We start from the raw sequence: 24,371 nt of genomic DNA, 5'->3' as shown, positions 1-24,371 counted from the left end.
TATTTGCAAATGACATATCAGATAAAGGGCTAGTATCCAAAATCTATAAAGAACTCATCCAACTCAACACCCAAAGAACAAAGAATCCAATCAAGAAATGGGCAGAAGACATGAACAGACATTTTTCCAAAGAAGACATCCAAATGGCCAACAGACACATGAAAAAGTGCTCAATATCGCTCGGCATCAGAGAAATCCAAATCAAAACCTCAATGAGATACCACCTCACACCAGTCAGAATGGCTAAAATTAACAAGTCAGGAAATGACAGATGTTGGCGGAGATGCAGAGAAAGGGGAACCCTCCTACACTGTTGGTGGGAATGCAAGCTGGTGCAGCCACTCTGAAAAACTATATGGAGGTTCCTCAAAAAGTTGAAAATAGAGCTACCATATGATCCAGCAATTGCACTACTGGGTATTTACCCCCAAAGATACAAAAGTAGGGATCCGAAAGGGTACGTGCACGCCGATGTTTATAGCAGCAATGTCCACAATAGCCAAACTGTGGAAAGAGCCAAGATGTCCATCGACAGATGAATGGATAAAGAAGAAGTGGTATATATATATACAATGGAATATTATGCAGCCATCAAAAGGAATGAGATCTTGCCATTTGCAACGATGTGGATGGAACTGGAGGGTATTATGTTGAGTGAAGTAAGTCAAACAGAGAAAGACATGTATCATATGATCTCACTGATATGAGGAATTCTTAATTGTAGGAAACAAACAGAGGGTTGCTGGAGTGGCGGGTGGGGTGGGAGGGATGGGGTGACTGGGTGATATCACTGGGGAGGGTATGTGCTCTGGTGAGCGCTGTGAATTGTGCAAGACTGTTGAATCTCAGATCTGTACCTCTGAAACAAATAATGCAATATATGTTAAGAAAAAAAAGAAGAAGAAGAAGGTAGCGGGAGGGGAAGAATGAAGCGGGGGAAATCGGAGGGGTAGACGAACCATGAGAGACGATGGACTCTGAAAAACAAACAGGGTTCTAGAGGGGAGGGGGGTGGGAGGATGGGTTAGCCTGGTGGTGGGTATTGAGGAGGGCACATTCTGCATGGAGCACTGGGTGTTATGCACAAACAATGAATCATGGAACACTTCATCTAAAACTAATGATGTAATGTATGGGGATTAACATAAGAATAAAAAATATATATATATTAACCGGAGAAAAACTCCATTCTACATGCACCGAGCGGCCTCACAGAAGAGAAGTGAAAACCCCCAAAAAAGTGGTTAGGCGTGGGGGCTTTCATACCATTTTAACAAAGAGTGACAATTTGTGGAAAAGTGGGCAGACATAGGAAAAGCAGGGGTGGTAAACTGTGGGAAGGTAAAAATATGGGGAAAATGAATGGAAGATACGGGTTATTTGAGCAAGGTTCATTTATGCAGTCTCAGGTCAGTGTCCTCTCCAACGATTAAGAGCTGTCCTCTCCCTGGTATGTGATGAAGAGACTTTCACAAATGGAAATGTACACTCTGCTTTTAGGCAGAAGGGTAAAGGGCAATCAGTTTCTCTGACATCTACTGTCTCTCAATTGCCTTTCGCTCGAATGGTGGCATATTTTGGGATGGGATATTCTGATCCTCTTCACTCACTTCGAGAATGGCCACATGAGGCGATGAGAGCGAAGACAGTAGTGGGCTTATTCGTTCACCCCCGATGATGACAGTGGTCTGTGCTCTGAGCACAGTGTAATACGAGAGGTCAAGTCCTTTGTGATTTGTCAGGTTTTCACCCCTGTTCCTGAGTAGCCTCCACCCCCATCCTTGACCTTACCTCCCTGATAATCTCTCACTCGAGGCAGTAAGAGGTGAGGGGTGAGTGGGGGAAGACACTTACTGGTAAGAAGAACCTCCAGGCAGGTTGGAATTCATTAAGTCATGGGTGAGTGCAGACCAGTCACCAAAAGCAAAGAAGCCAAAGTCAGATCATCAAGTCCAGGTTACAGGGCCAAAGGAGAGAACAGGGCGGAGGGTAAGCAGAGGGTGGTCTGAACCACAAGCCCTTGTCAATTGCCAGTAATTATAAGGTACAGATCCAGGGTGGCCCCACTCTACTTAAAGGACTAGGACCAAAGGGACCCTACAGAGGTCACAATTTTGCAAATATTACATGCTTCCTCCTCAGGGCAATAAAAAACATGTCCTGAACATGCATTAGAATGTCCATATTCTATGCATTCAATTTCTGAAAGCATAGAAATTGGACCATCCAGAACGTCCATATTCTATGCATTCAATTTCTGAAAGCATATTGCACCTTCTAGTGCTGGAAGGCAAGAGCTATTGGTGGTACAATCTTAACATGCACAATTTGCATACACTAAATATGTAAAATATGTGAACAACTCTTAAAAAACAGACTGCATTAGAAGAACAGAAATAATACACTGTATTCTGCAAAATGTCATTTCCCAACTTACATCCCGATCCTTACACCCATCCTATTAATTCGGTACTAAGAAGAAAAAAAAAAAACCAGAAAATATAAATCATACCCCTAAAGCACTAATACATCAGGTACCAAAATTACATAGCATGATGATGCATAATTACGGCACTTTCAAACAGCATTTGAGAACATGTCACAAGCGATGAAAAATGTAATTTATTTCTACTGACAGATATTAATTGCTCTGTGTTAGAAAATTTTTGAACCATTACTGATAAGCAGAAATGGTCACATAAATGCCTGAGAAACAACTGCAAGGAAAGAAGTATAGTTCTAATCATAAAAACTCCCATAGCATAAGGAAAGGCAATTTCTCAAAGAGGACATCTATTATTAAAATTTGTAAATTGTTGCTGTGATATACAGGAAGAGGCTCAAATGTGAAGTCGCTTCCAGCAGGTCTAAAGTGTTATTAATCTCTGATAGCACTGGCTAATTGGAATTTAGGATTTTGCCTTGTTTCCTCAGCAAACCATCTTTATTATGGCAGAAGTGGAGCCTTCAGGATGGGAGGATACATGCAGAATAGATTCTTTCTTTAACACAGAACCCCAAATGGTCACAAACGAAATTCACTTGTGGTTTAGGAGGGCTGTGCTTTTCCCTCATTACTATTATTTATTACTATTACTTTTTTCCCTTACTACTTATTGCTACCATTCCTGCTAACTGGTTTCAGTCTGTTACTTTAGAGATTGTGGAATGTGGACAGCAGTATTGGGTTACGTTGGCTTCCATAGCTTGTGTGGCTAAACACAAAGTCATCACAGATCTCGCGAGACTCTACTATCTTCAAGGGAAGTCTAGGGGAGGTCCTTCCATCCACCATCTTCACTACCTCCCAACACCTGTGTCAACACCCACACTCTGCACTCTGAGGGCCCACCTAAGCTAATCTTCCCTGTACAACACTGCTTCTGACTCTTTGGGCTTGGGCACCATCTTTGTGTCTAAATTCTGCTCCACATCCTTTGGTCCCTATTTTTGTCAATAGCACCTCTGGTCTCTAAAAAACCTAGGCTGGATTTCTTGAATTATCATTAAATCCACCTTATCCCTTGCCCTAAGTCTCCTTATTGATCTTGCTATGCACATTATCATCTCAAATCAAATCATTTTTCCAGGGTCTTTATCAACTCCTTCCAAATTCATTCCGTCATAACGATCAGATCATTCTCCCTAAAAACATGACTTTCCCCACATCAGACCACTGTACACATATCACAATCTCCAACGCCATCCCTGCATACCTGCGGGATAATGTCTAAATGCATCAGCTTGACATTTAAGGCCCTCTGTGCTCTGGCCTCAATCTACCTCTTTGGACCAGGTAACTGTAATTCTGCTGACTGATACTGTCCCCTCTAACTAGTGTGATCTATGAAATACAAACAGAGAGTAGTGAAGTTTTCCTGCCTCTAGATTTTCACTCAGGCCAACTCCCTGCGGTTCACATCCCTGTGTCTTCCCATTTTTAAATTTCAGAACAAATTCCAGGCTCTCTATAAAGCCATTCCAGCTCATAATGACTGCCTTCTTCCTACTACACTCACATCATTTTTATTAAATACATTCTGGTATTTGTTGTATGTGGGGGTCCCGATTCCAGCCGGATCACAAGCCCTTGAGGGCATGGACTATGTCAAATATTTCTGAAATCCCATAACCTATGCTCCATGATTGCCTGCTGACAGCTGTCTGATCAGCATCTTTAACATGCAGAATCTAAAGGAAGGGGAGAGTGCATGCTGGCCTACTGAACAAAGCCACAGAACCAAAGTGATAAAGGGCAGTAGTAGAAACAAGAATCCTAAGCAGAAGATAGGTCAGAGCCAAAAGAAACCATGTGAAAACAAATGTGAATTCAAATATAGCTAGGCCAAAAGAGGAAGTCATGGTGAAAGCAAACAAGAGAGCAAAGGGATTTAAGGAGCAAAAAAGGGACAAGCAAATGGTAAAGGGAGGAAGAGTCTGGAGCCATTCCAAAGCCACAATGCAAAATTAAGAAACTTGACCTAACTGCAAACACAGGACACAGCACTCAACAATGATGGCACACAAACATTTTCAAGTACCTCTGCAATTGGTTAACCCCTGCAAAGCCACAAAGCATGTCTCAACAATTTAAAGAGGTTAATTTAAGTTACTTAAGTATGTTCTTTTGCCACAAAGGAATTAAGCCCAAAATCAAAATAGGATAACTGGAAAATCAAAAAAATGCGGTTTTGAAATTAAGTCATACCACTTTAAATAACCCCATATCAAAGAAAAAATGGCAATGGAAGTCTGAAAATAATTGGTGTAAGTAATGAAAATAAGACAAATCAAACCCATATACAGCTAAAGCTGTGGTTAGAGGGAAATTTATAGGTTTGCATGTATATATTAGAAAAAAGAAAGACAGAAAATCTATGTTCTAAATACCCTTCTCGAGAAGTTAGAAAAAGAGTAACAAGCTATGTTCAAAGAAAGCCAACGAGGGGAAATAATAAATATAAGGGCAGAAATTCAGTGAAAAATAAAACAAGTTATACAGAAAGATCAACAAAGTAAAAATTAGTTATTTTGAAAGACCAACAAAATTGATGGATCCAAAAAAAAAAAAAAAAAAACTGATGGACCACTAATTAGCAAGACTGATAATGAAAAAAAAGAAGTAAAATTACCAACATGGGGAAATGAAAAATAGTACATTAATATAGAACGTATAGACCTTTTTGAAGAGGATATAACAGTTTCGCACTAATAAATTTTAAGTTTTAAAAGTGAAGTGAATTTTTAAAACACAACTTACCAAAATTGACACTGGAAAAGATAAAAAAATAAATATCCCTAGAGCTATGAAAGAAATCAAGCCTGAAATTTAAAACCTTCACCTAAAGAAAACTCCAGGTCTAAGTGACCAAAGCAGTGAGATATCAGAAGGATAAAATATCATGGCCAATTTGGATTTAATCCAGAAATGCCAATTAAGTTTGATATCTAAAAATCAATGTAATTCACCACATCATAAAGAACAAAGGGGGGAAATCATAAAAACCCTTTCAACAGAAACAGAAAAGTCATTTGATATGATTTAAAACCCATTCCAATTTTTTAAAAAATCTTAGCAAACAAAAAAGGAAACTTCCCCTAATAAATCTGATAGAATGTACAAAAACTTAGAACAGACGTCATTCTTCGTGGTGAATTACTGAAGAGTTTCCTCCTGGGGTCAAGGATGAGATACAGATGTCTGCTCTCACTGATTCTATTCGATTTTGTAACGGAAGTACAAAAAAGTAAGGAAAAGGCTGTATGAGTGAAAAGAAGGATGTAAAGGACTTTTCTGAGTCTGTGAGTTGTTCTAGCAAATTATCAAATGGGGGTGAGGCAAGTTTCAAAGTCCCTGACTTTGCAGCCAAGTAGGACAGAGGTGAGGTCGACTGACACCTTCAACTGCCATCCTAACAGAGGGCCGTCTTGTGGAGCAGAGCCCTTAAACCCATGGGGTCAGCGCAGTGTCAGAACTGGACCAAACCGTGGGACACCTAGCTGGTGCTGGAGAGACGGTGTTGGAAAAGACACCAGGTATTCGGTGTCAAGAAGAAAAGAAAACCTCACACTGGCAAAGTTCTATTTCTTGATCCACCTGCTGGCCACACAGGTCTGCTCAACTTGTAAAGATTCATCAAGATGTGTACTTGTGATCTGAGCGCTCTTCCGTATGTATACACGAATGAAAAGTTTATTAAAAAAAAAAAATGTGCCCACGTCGTATGTGTGGGTCTGTGCAGCCCCTTGCCCCACTGGCAGGTAGTTGGATGCCCAGGTGAAGAGAAGAATCTCCAAATATCGGGCTATTTCTTTTTTTTTTTTTAAAGATTTTACTTATTTGAGAATGAGAGAGAGAGAGAGAGCACATGAGAGGGGGGAGGGTCAGAGGGAGAAGCAGACTCCCCGCCGAGCAGGGAGCCCGATGCAGGACTCGATCCCGGGACTCCGGGATCATGACCTGAGCTGAAGGCAGTCGCTTAACCGACTGAGCCACCCAGGCACCAATGAAACTTTATTTATTTATTTATTTTTATAAAGATTTTATTTATTAGACAGAGAGAGAATGAAAGAGAGCGACCACATGAGAGGGGGGAGGGTCAGAGGGAGAGGCAGGCTCCCGGCTGAGCAGGGAGCCCGATGCGGGACTCGATCCTGGGACTCCGGGATCATGACCTGACCCGAAGGCAGTCGCTTAACCAACTGAGCCACCCAGGCGCCCTATTGGGCTATTTCTGCTAGTTAAAGTCTAAGAGAATAGAGCCCAAGAAAAACCAAATGAATAGAGCAGAGTGAATGGCCTGAGCCTGCGTGGGACCAGGAGAGGGGCTCCTCAAGAGGCTGAGCATGCAGCCTTCGTACAGTTTGGTTTGCGGGGGGCCACAATTCAAAGTTATGCTCCCTCATTTAATGTGAGAAATTAGAAATGTAAATGATCTTTAGTCCAAAGGGGCTTTTAAATCCTCTAGTAATGGAAAATCCAATAGTATGTAGACAGCACTACACAAAGAATAATTTCACATTATAAATTGAGGAAAATTCATCAACTCTGGTTTTAACAGCCTCCGTTTTTTCTAGTGGCGTCTTTTTCAAGCTGGTATCTTAGCAGCACAGCGTACCAATACAGGGGCCATTCAACTACGTTGTGGTGGTTTTTTTATTATTATTCTTGTTAAATTATAACAAGATACATTTTTCGGTTTTCCCCACACAGAGCCATATATTGCACTTGAGCACTAATATTGATTTCTTAAGTCAAGTAAGTGGTCTTGTCTCTAACCTATTACTTTGCCTTGAATTTGAATAAAATGCATCTATTCCCCTGGCTATACATCTACTTCGCCTTTCCAGGGGGTGGCAGGTGCAGGCAGACTCTGTTTACCTCTACCACTATGAGATTAGCGATCTGATTTCATCAAGCGAACCTTGAGTAAGAAATATCATTAATAACTGCAATGCCCCAATTCAAATAAAAGCATAGCCCCCCCCCCCAAAAAAAAAATCATACAATGTTCAGAAAGTTCATTCTCTCATCAACCTTTACAAGGAGCTCACTACATGTTTGAAATCGAGCTGGATGATGAGCTCTCCGGGATGAATAAGGCAATAATGAAGAGGATCCTGGCTCTCAAATTGTTCACAGCCCGGCTTTTATAGAAACAATGATAGCACAGGGAGTCTTCGGGAGAACAAAGCTGATGAGAACTGGGAGGGTATTCAAGGCACACACAAAGGGACATGGAAAAGGTTCACGGAATCAAGAAACTCTAAAAAGTTCTTTATGTCCACCATGCATAGGGTAGGCGGGTGGAAGATGAGGTTGGAAGAGAGGCCAGGAAAGCGATAAGCTTTCTGATAAGCTGATAAGCTTCTGAAGGAATCTCATCAGAAGGGTTTTTGCGGTTTAAGGGCAAGCGGCAGGCAGGACTGGGAAGGACCGACCAGGAAGGAGCTCAGGAGACCATCTAGAAGGCTGCGGTAGTCTGTGTGGGAAATAAGGAGCTTCAATCAGGAATGGTGAGGAAGGCCAGTTTCGAGAGATTTGGAGAAGGTAGAATCAATGTCAATGGCTCGTGACTGGGTATGGAGAATGAGGAGCATAGAAAAATCCAGGCTGACTCCAAAGTTAACAGGATTACAATGATGGAAAGGGTGACGTGAAGAGGATTCGAAAGGAATGGGCAGTGTAGGAAGCAGGCAAACACCGTCTTGGACAAATCGCCATGGTGACCACTCTGCGACGTGAAGCCCTCCTGAGCACCGCCCCCTGCACATTCCAACCACACCCTCAAGCACACCCTTGGGGCACAACGCCCCCCATCTGCACGCTGGAGATCTCAGGACTCTGAGTCTCCAACAGCTCCTCCAGGCGGTCCCCCAACCCCACCACGTGTGCTCCCAGCCTCTAAGAAATGTAAATAATAATTTGTGAAATTATTATTTCACAATGTCACATAGACATAATGGAGCGTTAATTAACGCTCTGTATAATGGGGCAGAGCTTAGGTAGAGCAAGGTTAACCCAGAAACTAACTGGAGTGAGAGAGAATGAATGCCGAATGCCATATTTTTAGAGTTTAAAAAAAAAATTATTAGAAAAAATGACGTTGTTGGGCATAGACATTGAGCGTTGACATATTAATTAACGTTATTAATCCTTATGTGAAAGTCCGCCTTTCACATGGATTCTGTCCTGCCACCTGCCATGTCCTACCATAACCTAGACACACTTCTGAGTCTCCAACCCTATGTTAATCTTCATGAGAAGAAAATCATGTTTTCCCCCATTATGATGTTTCTCCTCCCAGGAGAGCACTCACGCCATTACAATAATAATAAAGCAGGTCTTAGAGGAGGTGGGGTCACCCAAGACACGCTTCTGTCCCTAAGTCCCCGGAGTAAACCATTTCTCTTCGAACTGGACCTGTCAGACTTTTCCTTTGGTCTTCAGGCTCCCTGGGCTTTCGGAGGTTATTTTGTATAGACCTCCCTTCCACGGGACAGGCAGGGACTGCTCATGTCCTGAATCGTCACTGCAAGCTGACGGAAACTGTAAACGCTCCCACGGACCCCCGTCCACACACATGGATTACCCCAGGGTTCTGGTTTGATGGTACCCTGAGCCAGGGACTCTGTGAGGAAAATTAAGCAAATAAAGGCAACGCAGGCTTTGGATAATATTTTGTGTAACACCTGCCGGTGGGGTGCTTGTGGGAAATCAAGGTAGAAATTTCAAGTATCATTGATCCTTGCACAATGTGGGTTTGAACTGCGCAGGTCCACTGACAGGCAGACTTTTTTCCCCGATAAATACAATACAGTACTGTAACTATTTTCTCTTCCTTATGATTTTAACACAATTTTCCTTTCTCAGGCTTACTTTACTGTAGGAATACAGTATGTAACACATACACAAAACATGTGTTCGTTGACCATTCATGTTATCGGTAAGGTTTCCAGTCAACAGTAGGCTATTAGTTTGGTTTTACTCGGATTTTCAACTGCGCAGGGGTAGGCACTCTTTGCCCCCCGCATTGTTCAAGGGTCCACTGCAGTCAGAAATATGGGCCTTCACCTAAGAAAAGTGGTTGAGCCTGCAAGCAAGTTCCAATGTCTCATCCAAAAGGAGGCTGTTGAGAATGTGCCAAGGGCCTTTTAGTGAGGGATTCATGAGAGTGAAAACTTAAAGCCTCCTAGTCACTTTAAGGAAAAGTCCCAATTTTCGTTGTTTTGGGAGCAATGGCTTTAGCATAAACAGTGATGTTAGCTGCCACTATTATGATTTTTAAGAAAAGTACATGGGAACTTTTGAGCTAATCTGAGAAAGGTTATAAAAATAACATTATAAGATTAAACCATCAAGGAAAAGCTCCCCCACCGCCAAACAAACAAAATTACAGGAGTTCTCCACCGTCCAATAAACAAATTCCTGAACAACCCCTCCCCTTACTTGCTCATCTTAAATTCAATTACTATTCTAATTTGGAAGATTAATTAACATTTAACTACTCTGGCTTTAAAATGCATTAGAGATTTAAATGCTGAACTTAGTCCTCTCTTTGCTATTCTTTTCCACCCCCACCCCCCCACCTCCCCCCACCCCAGATTCTATGCCCAGAACTTCGTCTCTCAAATAAATACTACTTCCCAACCTCGGTAATCAGAGTCCTGTTCTCCTGTTCTCAAAGCCTTTCACACGGATTCTGTCCTGCCACCTGCCATGTCCTACCATAACCTAGACACACTTCTGAGTCTCCAACCCTATGTTAATCTTCATGAGAAGAAAACCATGTTTTCCCCCATTATGATGCTTCTCCTCCCAGGAGAGCACTCACGCCACTGACTGTATAATGGGGCAGAGCTTAGGTAGAGCAAGGTTAACCCAGAAACTAACTCGAGTGAGAGAGAATGAATGCCGAATGCCATATTTTTAGAGTTAAAAAAAAAAATTATTAGAAAAAATGACGTTGGCTGCCCGGCTCACCTTTTCCTTCTGTCTCCTCCTAAGCCTTTCTGATCCTGCTGACCTTCACCCGTTAAACACTTACTTCAGCTTTGGGCCTTGGACTGGAGCAGCAACTGAGTCTGGGAGGGGAGAGGGGGGAGAAGCAACAAGGCAGCTCCCTGGGGCAGTGTGAGTGAACGATGGGGCTCCCCAGCCCCCTACCTCCAGGCTCCCTGATTCCAAGTACTCAAGGTCCTCATTTCTGCAGGAACATTTTGGAGACCAGTCCAGACAAATTCATGGCTCCTTACACACACCCTGCAATCAACCAATAGCCTCTTTAGGCACTTGCCACTTTTTATACAAGTGTTCTCCCGTTCATTTTCATTAACGCTCCATCATTATAAAAATGCTAAATAACCATAACTACGCTTCTAAATTATAACCTCAGGGTCAACCTGGGAATAAGGTCTAAAGAGAAATTTGATTGTTCTTCCAAAGTAATTTCTAAAAAATTAAACAGGAAACCAGGCTCACAAATGATAAACCGCCTTATATCCATCTAGCTCCCAAAGAAACTTCATTCCTTTGTCCCTTCTGTCCGAGAAAATAAAAATCCGTAAGGGATGAGTTTGTCCATCTAAACGTGGACTGAGCGCTGGACTAATTAGATCTGGAAGTCTGCTTTAGTTAGCACACCTTACCAAATGGAAAATGCAATAAATCTCAAATGCGCTAAGGCAGAAAGCACCAGAAAAAAATAGGGAGCCCGTCGGTCAGCGATGGTTTGTTTCCGCCCTGGGTGGCTCTTCTTCTTGTCATGCAGGGCAATGACAGCCCACAGCACGCATGCCAACATCAGACGGAATCATTGGGAACTCGGGTCCCAGGGAAGCGCAAATGGTGGCATTCTTCTTTCAGTTGAGAAAAACAGCCATCGTTCCCTTGGGCCCCTAATACATTCTTGGGCTGGTGTGACATGGGGACTTTCCAGCTGGATCTTTTTGGTAGTTCTGCAGTGAGAGAGGAATAGTCCTTCATATTCAGATTGCAGCGTGTTCACCTCTTACTAAAAACAATTTCAGGATTCTGAACTATCATTTCCTTCATATCCCTCATTAAGTACAGTCCGAATCAATTTTCTTGCTATTACTTTTTGGTGTTCAATTACTGCGCATAATGAGTCTGTCTATTTTCGATCTGAGACGTCAACGCTTTCTCACTCGTTGCATACAGGTTAATAACTCCACGCAGGCTACGCTGTGCCAAGATGCTCGGTGATAGGCATAGGGCTTAGCACCTTCTGTCTGGTCTTAGCTTCCCATAAAATAGACCCAGAATCTCTCCGACACATTTGGGCTCTACACAACTACAAAGTCTGATTAGGGCCACTGCGATCATGGAAAAACTCTAAACCTGAGGGCAGCGGACCTTGGCTCACATGCCGGGACACCTTGGCAATAAATGCCATTTGTTACACGCTTTCTGGCTTGCTGCAGACTGCAGGATACTAAATCTTCCTGTACGTTAGTCTTCAGATCTGTAGAATGGAAATTAGGATTTCCATCTATGAACGACACCTACCCCGCGGTGTTTGCGCCCTAAGATGAGCGAGGTAATTAGAGGTGTAAGGACTGTACAGATGTTTTTTCATGCCTACTTCTCCACGTCCTCCTTCTGAACTTGCTCTAAGAGTTGGGGGTTGCCCCTCTCCTCTAGGTCTACGGGTCCTCCCTGGGTCATCTTCTGCACTCGACTTCGATGCTCACCCATCAGCTGATGACCTCAGGAGGTATGTCTGCAAGAGGAGTCTTTCCATTTCCAGCTGGTCCATGTACACCTACACCGAGTGCCAGACAGGTCCCTCTGTCTGCACACATAAGTCTTCCCCTTCTCATGGATGCATCCCCCGAAAGTTAATGACACAACCATCTCCTCAGGCCCCTCGGGTCCCACTTACTCTCTCACACCGTCCCACGTGACCTCAGGTCACATTCATTCTGTCTCCTACATACTTCTCAAACCCGCCCTCTCTCCTCTATCCACCGTCAAAGATTGTCAAGTCCAACATTTTCCCTGTCCCGGGCCATAGCAGGCCACCTCCACACCCTGCCCTCATCCTCTCGGCCCAACCCAGAAGTCTACTGCACTTCAAGTTCCTGACTTTGCCCAAGGCCTTTCTCTGGCCACAGACGTGGACAGGCCAGAGCACCAGGGAGTTACTGTTCCAAGAACCACCCTCAACCAACGAAGGACAGGATTTAGCAGACAGATGTCTCGGTGTCCTCACCCCTGCCTGCACTGGACAGTTTTGAGGTATGTTTCATATACTCTCTAAGAAGGTTCCAGCAGCAAGACTCCCCAGTTGCCCACAGAGGACCCTCCTTAAGAGTAACCCCCCCCCCTTCTAAGCTCTCCTCTCTTCTACGTCAGACCTGCCCATGCTTCTGGAATCACCTCCCAAATGAACTACTTGCACTCAAGTCCTTTTCTGAGATCCTCACCTATCAAGTGAAGTTTTGGGGAAACCCATTCAGATAAGCAGGAGTGTGAATGGCATCGGATTTCTTAACAGCAACAATGAAGTAATACATTCAGAACACTCAGTGAAAAGTATTCCCAACCAAGAATTCTAGGTCTGTCCAAACTAAAAATTAAACATGAGAGCATGATGAAGACACTCTCAGACACGCTGAATGGGATAGCATCATAGAGTAAGAAATACATTTTGGCCTGGTCCGGGGTTCCTGGAGCAGAGCTCCTAACATGTTTGTAATTTCCTAAGTGATAAAGAGGAATGTGAGCATCTTTCAATATTTAATCTTTTGTCCTCAAATAACTCCAGTTCCTCAAACAATTCCAGAGCAGAGGGTGGAGAAGCGTCTTGCTATTTATAACAAGCTCTTTCAACCACATCTGAGTTTAAGCGAATGAGGTGACTTCCAGAGAGCTCCTAAGGATGGGGGCCGGTGGCCAGGAGAACCAACCATGTGATTAGGGGGTGGCAAACTTCCGGTCCCATCGCTGCTCCCACACCTCCAGGGAGGGCCGAGGGGCCGGAGGTGGAGTTCATCACTCCTGGCACTGATTTAATCGGTCATGCCTACATAATGAAACCTCTATTTACAAAACCCTACACAAAGGGGTTTGGAGAGCTCCCAGATTGGCTGAGGCATGGAGCTGGCTAGAAGGGCCGGGAAGCCTCACGTCCCTGCCCCCACATCTTGCCCCGAGCGTCTCTTCCATCTGGCTGCTCCTGAGTTGTATCCTTTACAACAAACCAGTGAGCTGGTCAGTCAACAGTCTTACTGAGTTCTGCGGGCTGAGCCAGCAAACTGTCGGATCCATGGAGGGGCCACAGGAACCTCCAATTTAGAGCTGGCCGGTTAGACGGACAGGAGACAACCTGGACTTGTGGTCGGCGTGGGATTTCCTCACTCTGACCCTGGGTCCTCCATCTCCCACTGCCGTGACGTCTCCTTAAAGCCCCTCGTAGCCAGTAAGGGAACCGAACACGGTGAGGCAGAGTGCGCTAGAATTCTTAGATCTGTCTGAACCTGAGTGCTCTCAAAAGCATGCTGTCGATTTTATTTGGCCGTCACTAATAAACATGACTACTGGTCCCCAAATGCACACACAGGCCATTGTGACTTCCCACTGTCACCCTGCCTGCTGATGGCGACACTCCGGGGCTTCGCTGCCCGGATGCGAGCGAGGCCATGCAGCCTCCAGACAGCATCCTACGACAGACCGAAACCATGGGTCTGAGCCTCCTGCTGGCTGCTTGTTTGGCCAAACGCAAACTTCTTAACCCTTCGGCGTTGTGGTTCCTTTATCAGTTAAATGAGGATGATGCTAACAGTAATGATGCCTGAGTCCTAGGGCTGATCGGAAGGTTTAATGAGACCGTAAACCTACAGCGCTCAGTCCGGTCCCTGGCACGGCCAATGCTCAGAAAAGGTGAGCTGCTTCCATGAGCTTTTGCTCTGATCAGAAGCACACAAAGAGACGGTGTCTCAGTGAATCCCCGTCAGAAATCCTCCCATGCCTTGCAACCTGCAAGGAAGCGGCGCTGTATGGCTACCCAGCCCAGCGCCCCCCACGCTGTGCCCTGCACAACCCGTCTTCCCACCAACCCGCTTCCACAACGGGGATCCAGAGTCTGAAGAAGTAGGGGACACTTCCACGTGAAAGGCTCTGCGGACTCTGCAGCAAAGATGATGGCTGAACTCGGCATAACCCAACATTTCCCAAACTTCTGTTTGAGCTTGGCGCTCTTACTACAAGAAACATCTATTCGGAGCATGCAAAACTGCCGTTCCACAGAACCCACTTTAGGAAGCGACCGTAAGTTCCCTGGGTGAGAGCTGGTGCAGAGCACCGGGCAGCCTCACCAAGGTCGCAGGAATTGTCCTCAGTGACCTGGGTGGAGGACGCCTGTTTCTTACCGTGGCACAGGGAAGACTCCTCCGTAAAACGACTACCCCTTTGCATTGGTGCGCTTCCCATTAGCACCACAAAGCCTGGGAGAAAGCCAGCTCCAATCAGTCCAAAGATGACGGACGTGTGGTCTGAACTTGGGCAGGGGCAGAAGGGGCCTGTCAGCTTCGCTCCCCGTGAAATGTGCCTTTCAGTACGGACGGCATTTTCTTTTCTTTTTTTTTAATGTATTTTTTTTAAGATTTTACTTATTTATTCGACAGAGAAAAAGAGCACAAGCAGGGGGAGTGGGAGAGGGAGAAGCAGGCTCTCTGCTGAGCAGGGAGCCTAATGCGGGGCTTGATCCCAGGACCCTGGAATCATGACCTGAGCCAAAGGCAGACACTTAACGACTGAGCCACTCAGACATCCCGATGGATGGCATTTTCAGGGGAATGATATGTTGCTCAATTTGGTATTATCATCCAGGTGTATAAAATAAGAATAAACAGATAGCTTTAAACCTACAAAACTCAAAAGTACTTTGCAGATATTTTCTCCTTATCTTTACCCTCATGGTGGTGGCATGCTACGTGGTGATTTGCAACACAGGTTATATCTTATTTCGAAAACAACAAGGGTTCCTGAGAAGAATAAAAATAGCGTTCATATATAAAATAGACCCCGGGGTACAAAAGCATCCCGGTGTCTCATATGAGTGGGGAAAGACCCCTGCCCTGTCTTGCACATGGACAAAAGGGATACAGAGGCGTATCAGCAAGAAGGAAAAACGTGTCCAGCACATAGACACACTTCAGCATTTACAAGTGGTAAATGGAGTTGGGTCATGAAAAAGGAGAAGGGAATTGCTTCTACTTTATCAAGGACGACTACTTGGTCAAGGTATAATGATGGTTTCCGGAAGAAACTCTGCTAGTGCTGAGCAGGGAGCACAAAAGAGAGGGAACGGAGGCAGCCTGCTGATTACAAAATGTGTGGTACACTGGAAGCACTCACTGAAGACATGAACGCGATGGTCTTCGAAAGGGGGCAGGGCTCCTACGTCCACGATTCATGAAATATGGAGAAGGAAACTCAGATGCTCAGAAGGGCTTGGGCTGCAAGAGGTGAAGTCCTAGAATGTAACTAAAAATCCTCTCAAAAAAATAAGATTGGGCCATTTGATAAATAAACTAGAGGTCAGCCTCAAAAGTATTCACCTGTTCCAGGCTCCCAAACTCTGAAGACATGGGTCTGAATGCAGCGGAAGGCCTGGACTCAGGTCCAAAGGTAGAGGAAACCCACCATCACACCACATTGCTGAAGAGGAAAATCTCGTTGGTGATAACTCATTCCTCCCACCTACAGAACGGAAAGGGCTCAAATCTGTCACCCCCGTTTACAAAGGGAAGATGAAACATTGAAGAATGGAAGAGAAGAAAGGTGGGAACTCCTCACAATCTCTCAGACAAGCTTCAAGGTCAACTGTGATATGTCAACACTCTCACCACCAAACCAAAGGGAGACGGCTCAGAGCTTCCCCCCACCGAAGCCTCCCTCACTCTCTCCCCCCTCCACTCACGGGCATCTGCGCCCCACAGATAACCCCATGGGGACGTCTGCCTCTCAGCCCGCGATGGGTCAGCATGGCAATTTCCAGAAATCTCTCGGCACTGATAGACCATTTGACTCTGGGAAATTGGGTTTCTCCTCTTTTTCTCTCCCATTTGTAAACCTAAGGAAATGCTATTTCTCTAATTCTGAGGATTGGTAGGCGGAGTTTATAAAATATCAGATTAAAACCCACAATGGAGATGTTCTGGAGCCTGGGTATCAGAATTGTGCCATTCATCAGGGTTTGCAATTTGGAGGCGTTAATAGTTAACACAAATGTAGACATAATGGACCTACACACACACACACACACACACACACACACCCTCTCACTTACTCAACTAACGCTAAGTGTTACTCCAAGCAGGATGTTCGGGGGGCTTGTCTGTGTCTCATGAAAGAGTGACAGCTGAGGAGTTGCCAACCCTCGAAAGGACCCACCCCCTTGTCCTGGTTTTACCTCACCACCTGCTAGCAGAAGAGAGGGGAGCTGGGAAGAGACCTGGCTCTTTCTTCTTCTTCCCTGCACCATGTCAGCCCCACGATCAGCATCTCGCAGCCGTCCCTGACATGAGACCCACCCCAACCCAGCCTCAGTCCGAGCCCCACCTCAGACCCCAGGATGAAAGGCCCCACTGGGGATAACCCAGTTTCAGCTTCTCCCTGAAAAACAGATGAGCCACACTCAAGTTCCTTGAGTCTTTTGTGTGCCAGAAACTCACCACGGGTACAAATTTCGTTTTCTCTAAAGTACGCTAGAGAAAAGTTCACAGCTAACTTTGGAGGCAGCGGGATCAAAGAAATAACTGCGAATTCGTTGGGGCCTTTGAGGGATCAAGAAGTACTGAGGCCCTGTCTACAAGTAATGGGGAGCATCAATGAAAAGGGAAGCTGACGCGCCAAAGCCTAAAGCTAGGGGAAAAAATAAAGATGAGACAATCCCAACGTTCTCCTCTTGCAGAGGATCAAATAATAAAAGAACCTCATCCCAAACCTCAGTGTCCCCCCGACCCCTGCCAAGCCCCATAATGCCAGGTCTGGCCCCCCGACCTCTGCATTCTTCCTCAGACCCAAACCCAGTCAGTTGGATCCCTGACCTCAGCCTCTTTGGCCTACACCAGAAATTTGACTGAGGGCAGCAGGGTACCACGGGTCCTCAGCATTCCAAAATGGAACTTTCAAAAGCTCACTTTCCCACTAGACACACTAGAGTGGGCATGGCAGGGAACGTGCACGGCATGTGTGTGTATGGGGTGAGAATTAAAATGCATTATGGGGAGGGGCGGAGCAAGATGGCGGAGGAATAGGAGACCTGGATTTCGTCCGGTCTCAGGAATTCAGCTGGATGGGGATCAAACCATTCTGAACACCTACAAACTCAACAGGAGATCAGAGAAAAGAATAGCAACAACTCTCTGAATAAAATGCATTATGGGTTACACAGAACTTTGTGGGCTACTTGTATGGAAAATGGGAGGTTAGTACTAAAATACCTACGGAGAGTGAATTTCTGGGATAAAAATCTTCCAAAGGTTTGGAAATAGCTAATGTAATTCAACAGCTCCCTAACTCTGCCTTGTGAAAACAAAAAAGTATCTTCCCACCCCAACCCTGGGCTACATTAAAAAAAAAGCAGCCCCCCAAACGAAATTTCCTACAGAGGTCTCAATCCTACCTCCACTGTAAAAAGAATGGTTTTCTCAGAGTGATTCTCCATCTGGGGTACAAAGTGTGTAAGAAAGCAGGATACAAACAGATTCTCTTTTAAAAAGGTTCTCCTCTCAAAAAAGATAAACATCTTCCTGGTAAGTCAGCCAGCCTCTAATTTTTCAACCTCCCGGAGCTGAAGTGAACAGCAAAGTAGACATTCCTAAACTAATTTTTAGTAAAAGAACTGGAATACCATAATAAACCTTCAAGAAATACTAAAATCCTTTATGTACTAGAATCCCGTCGGACAATAGGTCATTCCAACAAGGATCCCTGAGGTATGGGGGAATGCTTGCTTTATAAATTTTTATCGCCCTGGGACTTGATGTAGTAAAACGTGACCCATATCCCACAGTCCACACTGTCCCACAGTCCGCTTCTGAGCTAAGTCACTGTCGACGCAGGAATGAAAAGCCTGCATTTCTCCACCCAAAGGTGAGGGGGCGGCACCAGACACCAACGAATCCTAAATCTTAGCGCGGAGTCTTAAACAAAACCAGTGCCCTGTTCTGTGAACTCCTCCTGGTGCCTTCTGATAGACTTTCTTCCCGTACCTGATCCCCCTCAGAGGGTGAGGCCTGGGGGAGCCCATTTGGAAACATGCTTCTTGTTCTATTTTCAGAGCCTCCTGTGACTGGGGAACCACACAAGTAAGTGCCTGAGCTGGTTCATGGGCTGAACCGAAGCAGCTCAGGTTTCAACGCCCCGCGATCTGACTGCGAGGACGGATTGCAGTAATGCTCCTTCCCCGGGGGGAAAGCAGCAAAGCATGTGCAGAGTGTAGCTCTTAGAAAATTTAGGAGCGTGACCGCTCAAGGGCACTCACCCAGCAAGGTCATAATATTCAGACATCCCTTCCTGATGCTGCACCTGCTCCCCATCATTCATGAGGAATCTAAACATGTCAAGTTCCTTAGGAACGATCACAGAACTGATGCTGGGAATAAGCCAGGAACTGCATCAAGGAGGATGCTAGTCTGTGTGTGTGTGTGTGTGTGTGCACGCACTTGCATGCTCACGCACATGCTCACACCCGCAAACAGAAAGAGAATCAGGGCGCCTGGCTGGCTCAGTTGGTTAAGCGACTGCCTTCGGCTCGGGTCATGATCCTGGAGTCCCGGGATCGAGTCCCGCATCGGGCTCCCTGCTCGGCGGGGAGTCTGCTTCTCCCTCCGACCCTCCCCCCTCTCGTGCTCTCTCTCATTCTCTCTCTCAAATAAATAAATAAAATCTTTAAAAAAAAAAAAAAGAAAGAGAATCAAACATCCTTCAAAAGAAAACAAATCTTGTTTTTGCTCACGTTTTAAAACTCTGCTTTATGAACATAATAAAAATATAGGCAAAAAAAAGCAAAAACAAAAAAACTCTGCTTTAAAGAAAGTGTTTATAATGATCAATACCATGTAAGCTGCCGCAACACAGCCCTGCTTATTTTTTCTGCAGCCTTTCCAATATTTCCAAGGAGCCCTAAATTCACTGCACTTCCTGGGTTCTGAGGGTTCTAAAGACACTAATTTTTTTTCACATAGAAAATATTTAAAGGGGCGCCTGGGTGGCTCAGTTGGTTAAGCGACTGCCTTCGGCTCAGGTCATGATCCTGGAGTCCCTGGATCGAGTCCCGCATTGGGCTTCCTGCTCGGCAGGGAGTCTGCTTCTCCCTCTCCCACTCCCCCTGCTTGTGTTCCCTCTCTCACTGTGTCTTTCTCTGTCAAATAAATAAATAAAATCTTTAAAAAAAAAAAAAAGAAAATATTTAAAATACCAATGAAAACAATCGATCCCAAAATACTATTTCAAGACAATCATCATTACCACTTTGCTCGTGGTGGAAAGGGTAAGCTAGTTAAGAGCCTCTAAAACGTATCTCAAGGCACCACAAATCAGGTGGAAAGTGTATGGAAAACAGGCTGGCCAGTTAAGCTGGTATTTAAATGCAGCTCCAGAAATGCATTTCACACCCAACTTCATCAATCACCAACCAATCTTACTTTGCATCTTGGCTACCAAAAGAAAATGGGATTTGTTTCCCTGAAGAAATATGTCGCAGCTCTGCTTGAATTATTAAGCTTTACTATTACGGAAAGAAACAGAGTCGGAAAGAAAAAAAAAAAAAAAGAAAAAGAAAAAAAGAAAATTAGAGCCAGGTTGCCATCTACAGACAGTTATCAGCACTGCTCATTCATATAGCACTAGACACCCAAATATCAGTAAATATCAACAGTAGAAGAAAGACAACAGGTATGACTACAGCCTACATTATAATAAAAATCAAGATAGCCTACACAGTCTCTTTCTTCTCATTAACATTAGAACAGTATACAGGTAACAAACACTGGACCAAAAATTTGCACAATTTATCATACGTTACGAGATGATCTAGATATTCATCCTAACTCTAAAATTTAACACTTTGAAAGAAAATTAAATCAACCACTTAATCCCAAATGTAAAATACTGGTAAGTAACATGAAAGAAAATTAAATCAACCACTTAATCCCAAATGTAAAATACTGGTAAGCAGCAAAAACTATGTTTCATCTCTAACATCAAATTCTTGCGTTTTTTATTTGATATTTGTATATATTACAAAACGATCACCACAGTAAATCTAGTTAACATCTGTTACCATACACGGTTACAAAAACAACAACAACAACAAAGTTTTCCTTGTGATGAGAACTTTTAATACCTACTCTCTTAGCAACTTTCAAATATACAATACAGTATTAATTCTTTCATTTTTTACTCATTATGTTGACTCACCACACACCTTTCCTTTCATTTTGCTTACAGTCCTATTGCTTTTACTTTTCTAGACAATAAGCGCTCTTGAGATATGACTATCCAAAAGCACACACTTGGTTCTAATTACTAGAATAGAGGACATTAAAGTAAAAAACAATTGTGAGAATAAATTAATATGAAGCTGAATTAAGGAGTGAGAAAAGGAGAGATTTGAGACTATAACCTGGACAATTTCTACAGCCAAAGACATCTGGAGGGAGAGCTGATGGGGGAAATAGCTCAATTTTCAAAACTATGGACTTAAGCTAATATCCTTAAATTTGTCAAGTGATGATTTAATCTAGTGAACAAAATCCTTTTTTTTTTTTTTCATTTTCCCTGGAAAAAAAAATGTTTTTGGAAGCCAAGATTCATCTTCCAGGTTGTATGTTCTTTCTATCAAGAGGAAAAGATACAAAATGCTTCATCTCAACTCTTATGTACACTTCTGGATCACCTAAGTTTCTTACTGGGCCGGGTGGGGGGAGGTGGGGGGGGAGGTTCCACTCCCCCAAACTGTTGCTTGAAAGACACCAGCAGGGGGTGCCTAGGTGGCTCAGTTGGTGAAGCGTCTGCGTTTGGCTCAGGTCATTCATGATCTCAGGGTCCTGGGATCAAGCCCCACATTGGGCTCCCTGCTCAGTGACGAGTCTGCTTCTCCCTCTCCCTCTGCTCCTCACCCCTGCTTGTGCTCTTGCTCTCTCTGACAAATAAATAAATCTTTAAAAACAAAAAATAAAAGACACCAGAGGTCCAGCAGTTAGAAGCCTACATTTCGCTCATTATAAAACGACACTGGAGAATAGACACTTAACATGGGCAATAATCTAAAACAATTGCCAGGCTCTCCAAAGACAAGGGGTTGAACAACGACGGCCTTCCACCTTTTCCGAGCACTTTAAAAAATAATAATAACTTGCCTCAACGCTCAACGTGTTTCTTATTTTCATCCCCACAGGTACCATTGCTGAAAACTGAGAATTTCTACGAAAGCAAAAGTACTGATCATTTAGCTGTTCCGTAAAGGTTCCTTTCCAGTGCAAGAGGAAACTGTGGGTGTAACCTCATCCTACGTAATTTCTGCAAATGAGAATGACAAGGTGAAGGTCCCCTTTCTCCTGAGAAGCAACTGCTGAAACTAAAGACTTTAAAATACACAAACTAGGAGGAGGAATTGGGATTTTTCACATGCTAAGATGAGCCTCACAGAAAATAAGCCACATTTTACAAAAGCCTTTAATGAAACATATTCGTGAAGAGTTTCAAAGTATTACAGCGACCTGTCTATGTTGTGTTCTATGTTCCAGCGCTCGTTTGCCAATATTTATTAAGGGTCTCGTATCCATCAGACCCATGCCAGTTATTGCGAATAAAAACATAACACTTAGGAAGACCCAGCCCAGGGCCTTGGGGGCTTCACAATCTGGTATACTGATTAAAATAAAGCCTCTATGATTTTAAATCCTCAAGGTATGGCATATTCTTCCAGGCTAGCTTCTTTCCTTTGGTGCCTGCCGTAAAATATGCATTCAATAAACATTCGTTGGCCACATTTGACCCTGGCTTCCCCTGTTTCATCGTCAACTGTGAGGGATTATACAGACTTAACGATAAGCAAACATTCAAGCTAAATCTTAATATGAGCCCACATTTTGCAGAGAGCTGATGTGGCCCCCCAAAGTTAAGTGGCTTGCCCAAGGTCTAGAGCAGAGCTGTAAGGAGAATCCAGGACCCCCCCATCCCCAGCTGGTCTCCATCACTGAAATGATGCAAAGCCCCCTCTGCCCTTCCCCAGCTGGTCTCCATCACCGAAATGATGCAAAGCCCCCTCCGTTCTATCTCCTCTTTGTAACTGGCTCGTCATGCAGGCTGTTTCTCTCACTTACTCTCACGCAGCTTTCCCACGACTCCTTCATCGCCTGCCTCACCCTCTGAACCCCCACGAGTTCATGTGTCCCCTTCGTTGTGAGGCCCACAGTAGCTGTCATTCTAATGTGACTCTTCACAACAAATTCAAAAGAAGCTGAAGCTCCCAAGTGGAAGACAGAGAGCTGGCCATGAATCCACAATAACAGCCCATTCATCCTCCTCCCTCCCGCCCAGCATGTCCCCCGGCAGGTGTGTGAGGGGATCCCAGGGTGAAGGAGAAGCAGTCCCTGCACGGGGCTGTGGCCCGGCCAGCCCTCCACCCCTCACCCCTGCAGGTTCGTCCCACTGACACCACGCTTGGAATGAAACCAAAAAGAGCCTGTCTTCCCAAAAGTTCCCATGAAAAGTCTTCCCATGAAAGTTCACAATTCTGACTGCACAAATCTCATACTGATGAAAATGTTTAAAAACTTAGTTTATGGCATCTCTTACCTGGTGATGCAAGATACAGAACTAATTTGGGGACACGTCCTACTGGTAATGTTCTCTGGGTGTGTCGTATTCTCTTGGATATCAGTAAAATTAGGAAAACATCTTTTTGGAGAAAGGGATCTGTGACTAAAAGTAACTTGTGATCAATGTGAACAAGGGTTGTAGACACACAAGGAAGAGAGACCAATGTCAACAGTAGTTGGTAAACATGTTTATCAAGCCCTTTCAATAGAGGAAAAGGATGACAAGATTCACCTTTTTTTATACGAGACCACCACAAGAAATATTTTACCTCAAAGCATGTGTTCCTGTACACAACCTCTAATTACAAGCAGAAATTTTGGAAGGAGAAACAGAAGAATCTTTCCTACACAAAAATCTTCTTTGAAAACTCTCTTATAGGACGATAAGGAGCATCTTCCATGGGTCCAAAGAAACAAACAGATCTATTTAAGAATTAAAATCATATCAAAGCCTTAAGATGATAATCCATAAAAACAATATAATAACAACAAGGACAAACTTACCACTGTTTGGACTTATTTGTGGTGAGTTCTTTAACTTTACGTTTTGTTTCCCTTTCTTGGGTTTTTCCAAATTCACCTCCTCTTTTTTCCCTTTCCTCTTTGGGGGCTGAGGGGAAGCGTGGTCGTTGGATCCAACTGTTGACTTGGATTGACGATCATTTCCCTGAGTGGCAGAAGATTAGACCCTTACCATGGGCTAATGAAATCCCAAAGTAACTCCTAGTCAATGTCAGTCATTAACCGGCGGTAAACGGGGCAGGGGCGGGAGTGGACATATTCTGCTGATTCCCCATTCTCTGTTTTAATATGTACATTAACTTTTCCTGGTCCCAGGAGAAGGGTATAGCAGAAGCACGAGAATTAAAATATAGCTAAAAAGTACTGAACACTTGGGGCGCCTGGGTGGCTCAGATGGTTAAGCGTCTGCCTTCGGCTCAGGTCATGATCCCAGGGTCCTGGGATCGAGTCCCACATCGGGCTCCCTGCTCCTTGGGAGCCTGCTTCTCCCTCTG

At 44.3% G+C, this 24,371-nt stretch overlaps 1 protein-coding gene across 1 annotated transcript in view; it reads right to left on the bottom strand.

The window, feature by feature from the left end:
- Positions 1-24,371, bottom strand: part of DCDC2 (doublecortin domain containing 2) — a 170,439-nt gene that overhangs the window by 79,104 nt on the left and 66,964 nt on the right. Inside the window, exon 7 of the mRNA XM_045865945.1 lies at positions 23,860-24,022. Coding sequence (XP_045721901.1) covers positions 23,860-24,022 — 163 coding nt within the window. The remainder of the gene's footprint in view (positions 1-23,859; positions 24,023-24,371) is intronic.

The sequence above is a fragment of the Mirounga angustirostris genome, unplaced genomic scaffold (assembly GCF_029215605.1).
Source record: "Mirounga angustirostris isolate CCGP_5_RB_7025 unplaced genomic scaffold, mMirAng1.0.hap1 SCAF_8, whole genome shotgun sequence".
In the NCBI taxonomy this organism is placed as follows: domain Eukaryota; kingdom Metazoa; phylum Chordata; class Mammalia; order Carnivora; family Phocidae; genus Mirounga; species Mirounga angustirostris.
The sequence above is the reverse complement of the archived record's forward strand: the minus strand, read 5'-3'. Positions and strand labels throughout refer to the sequence as shown.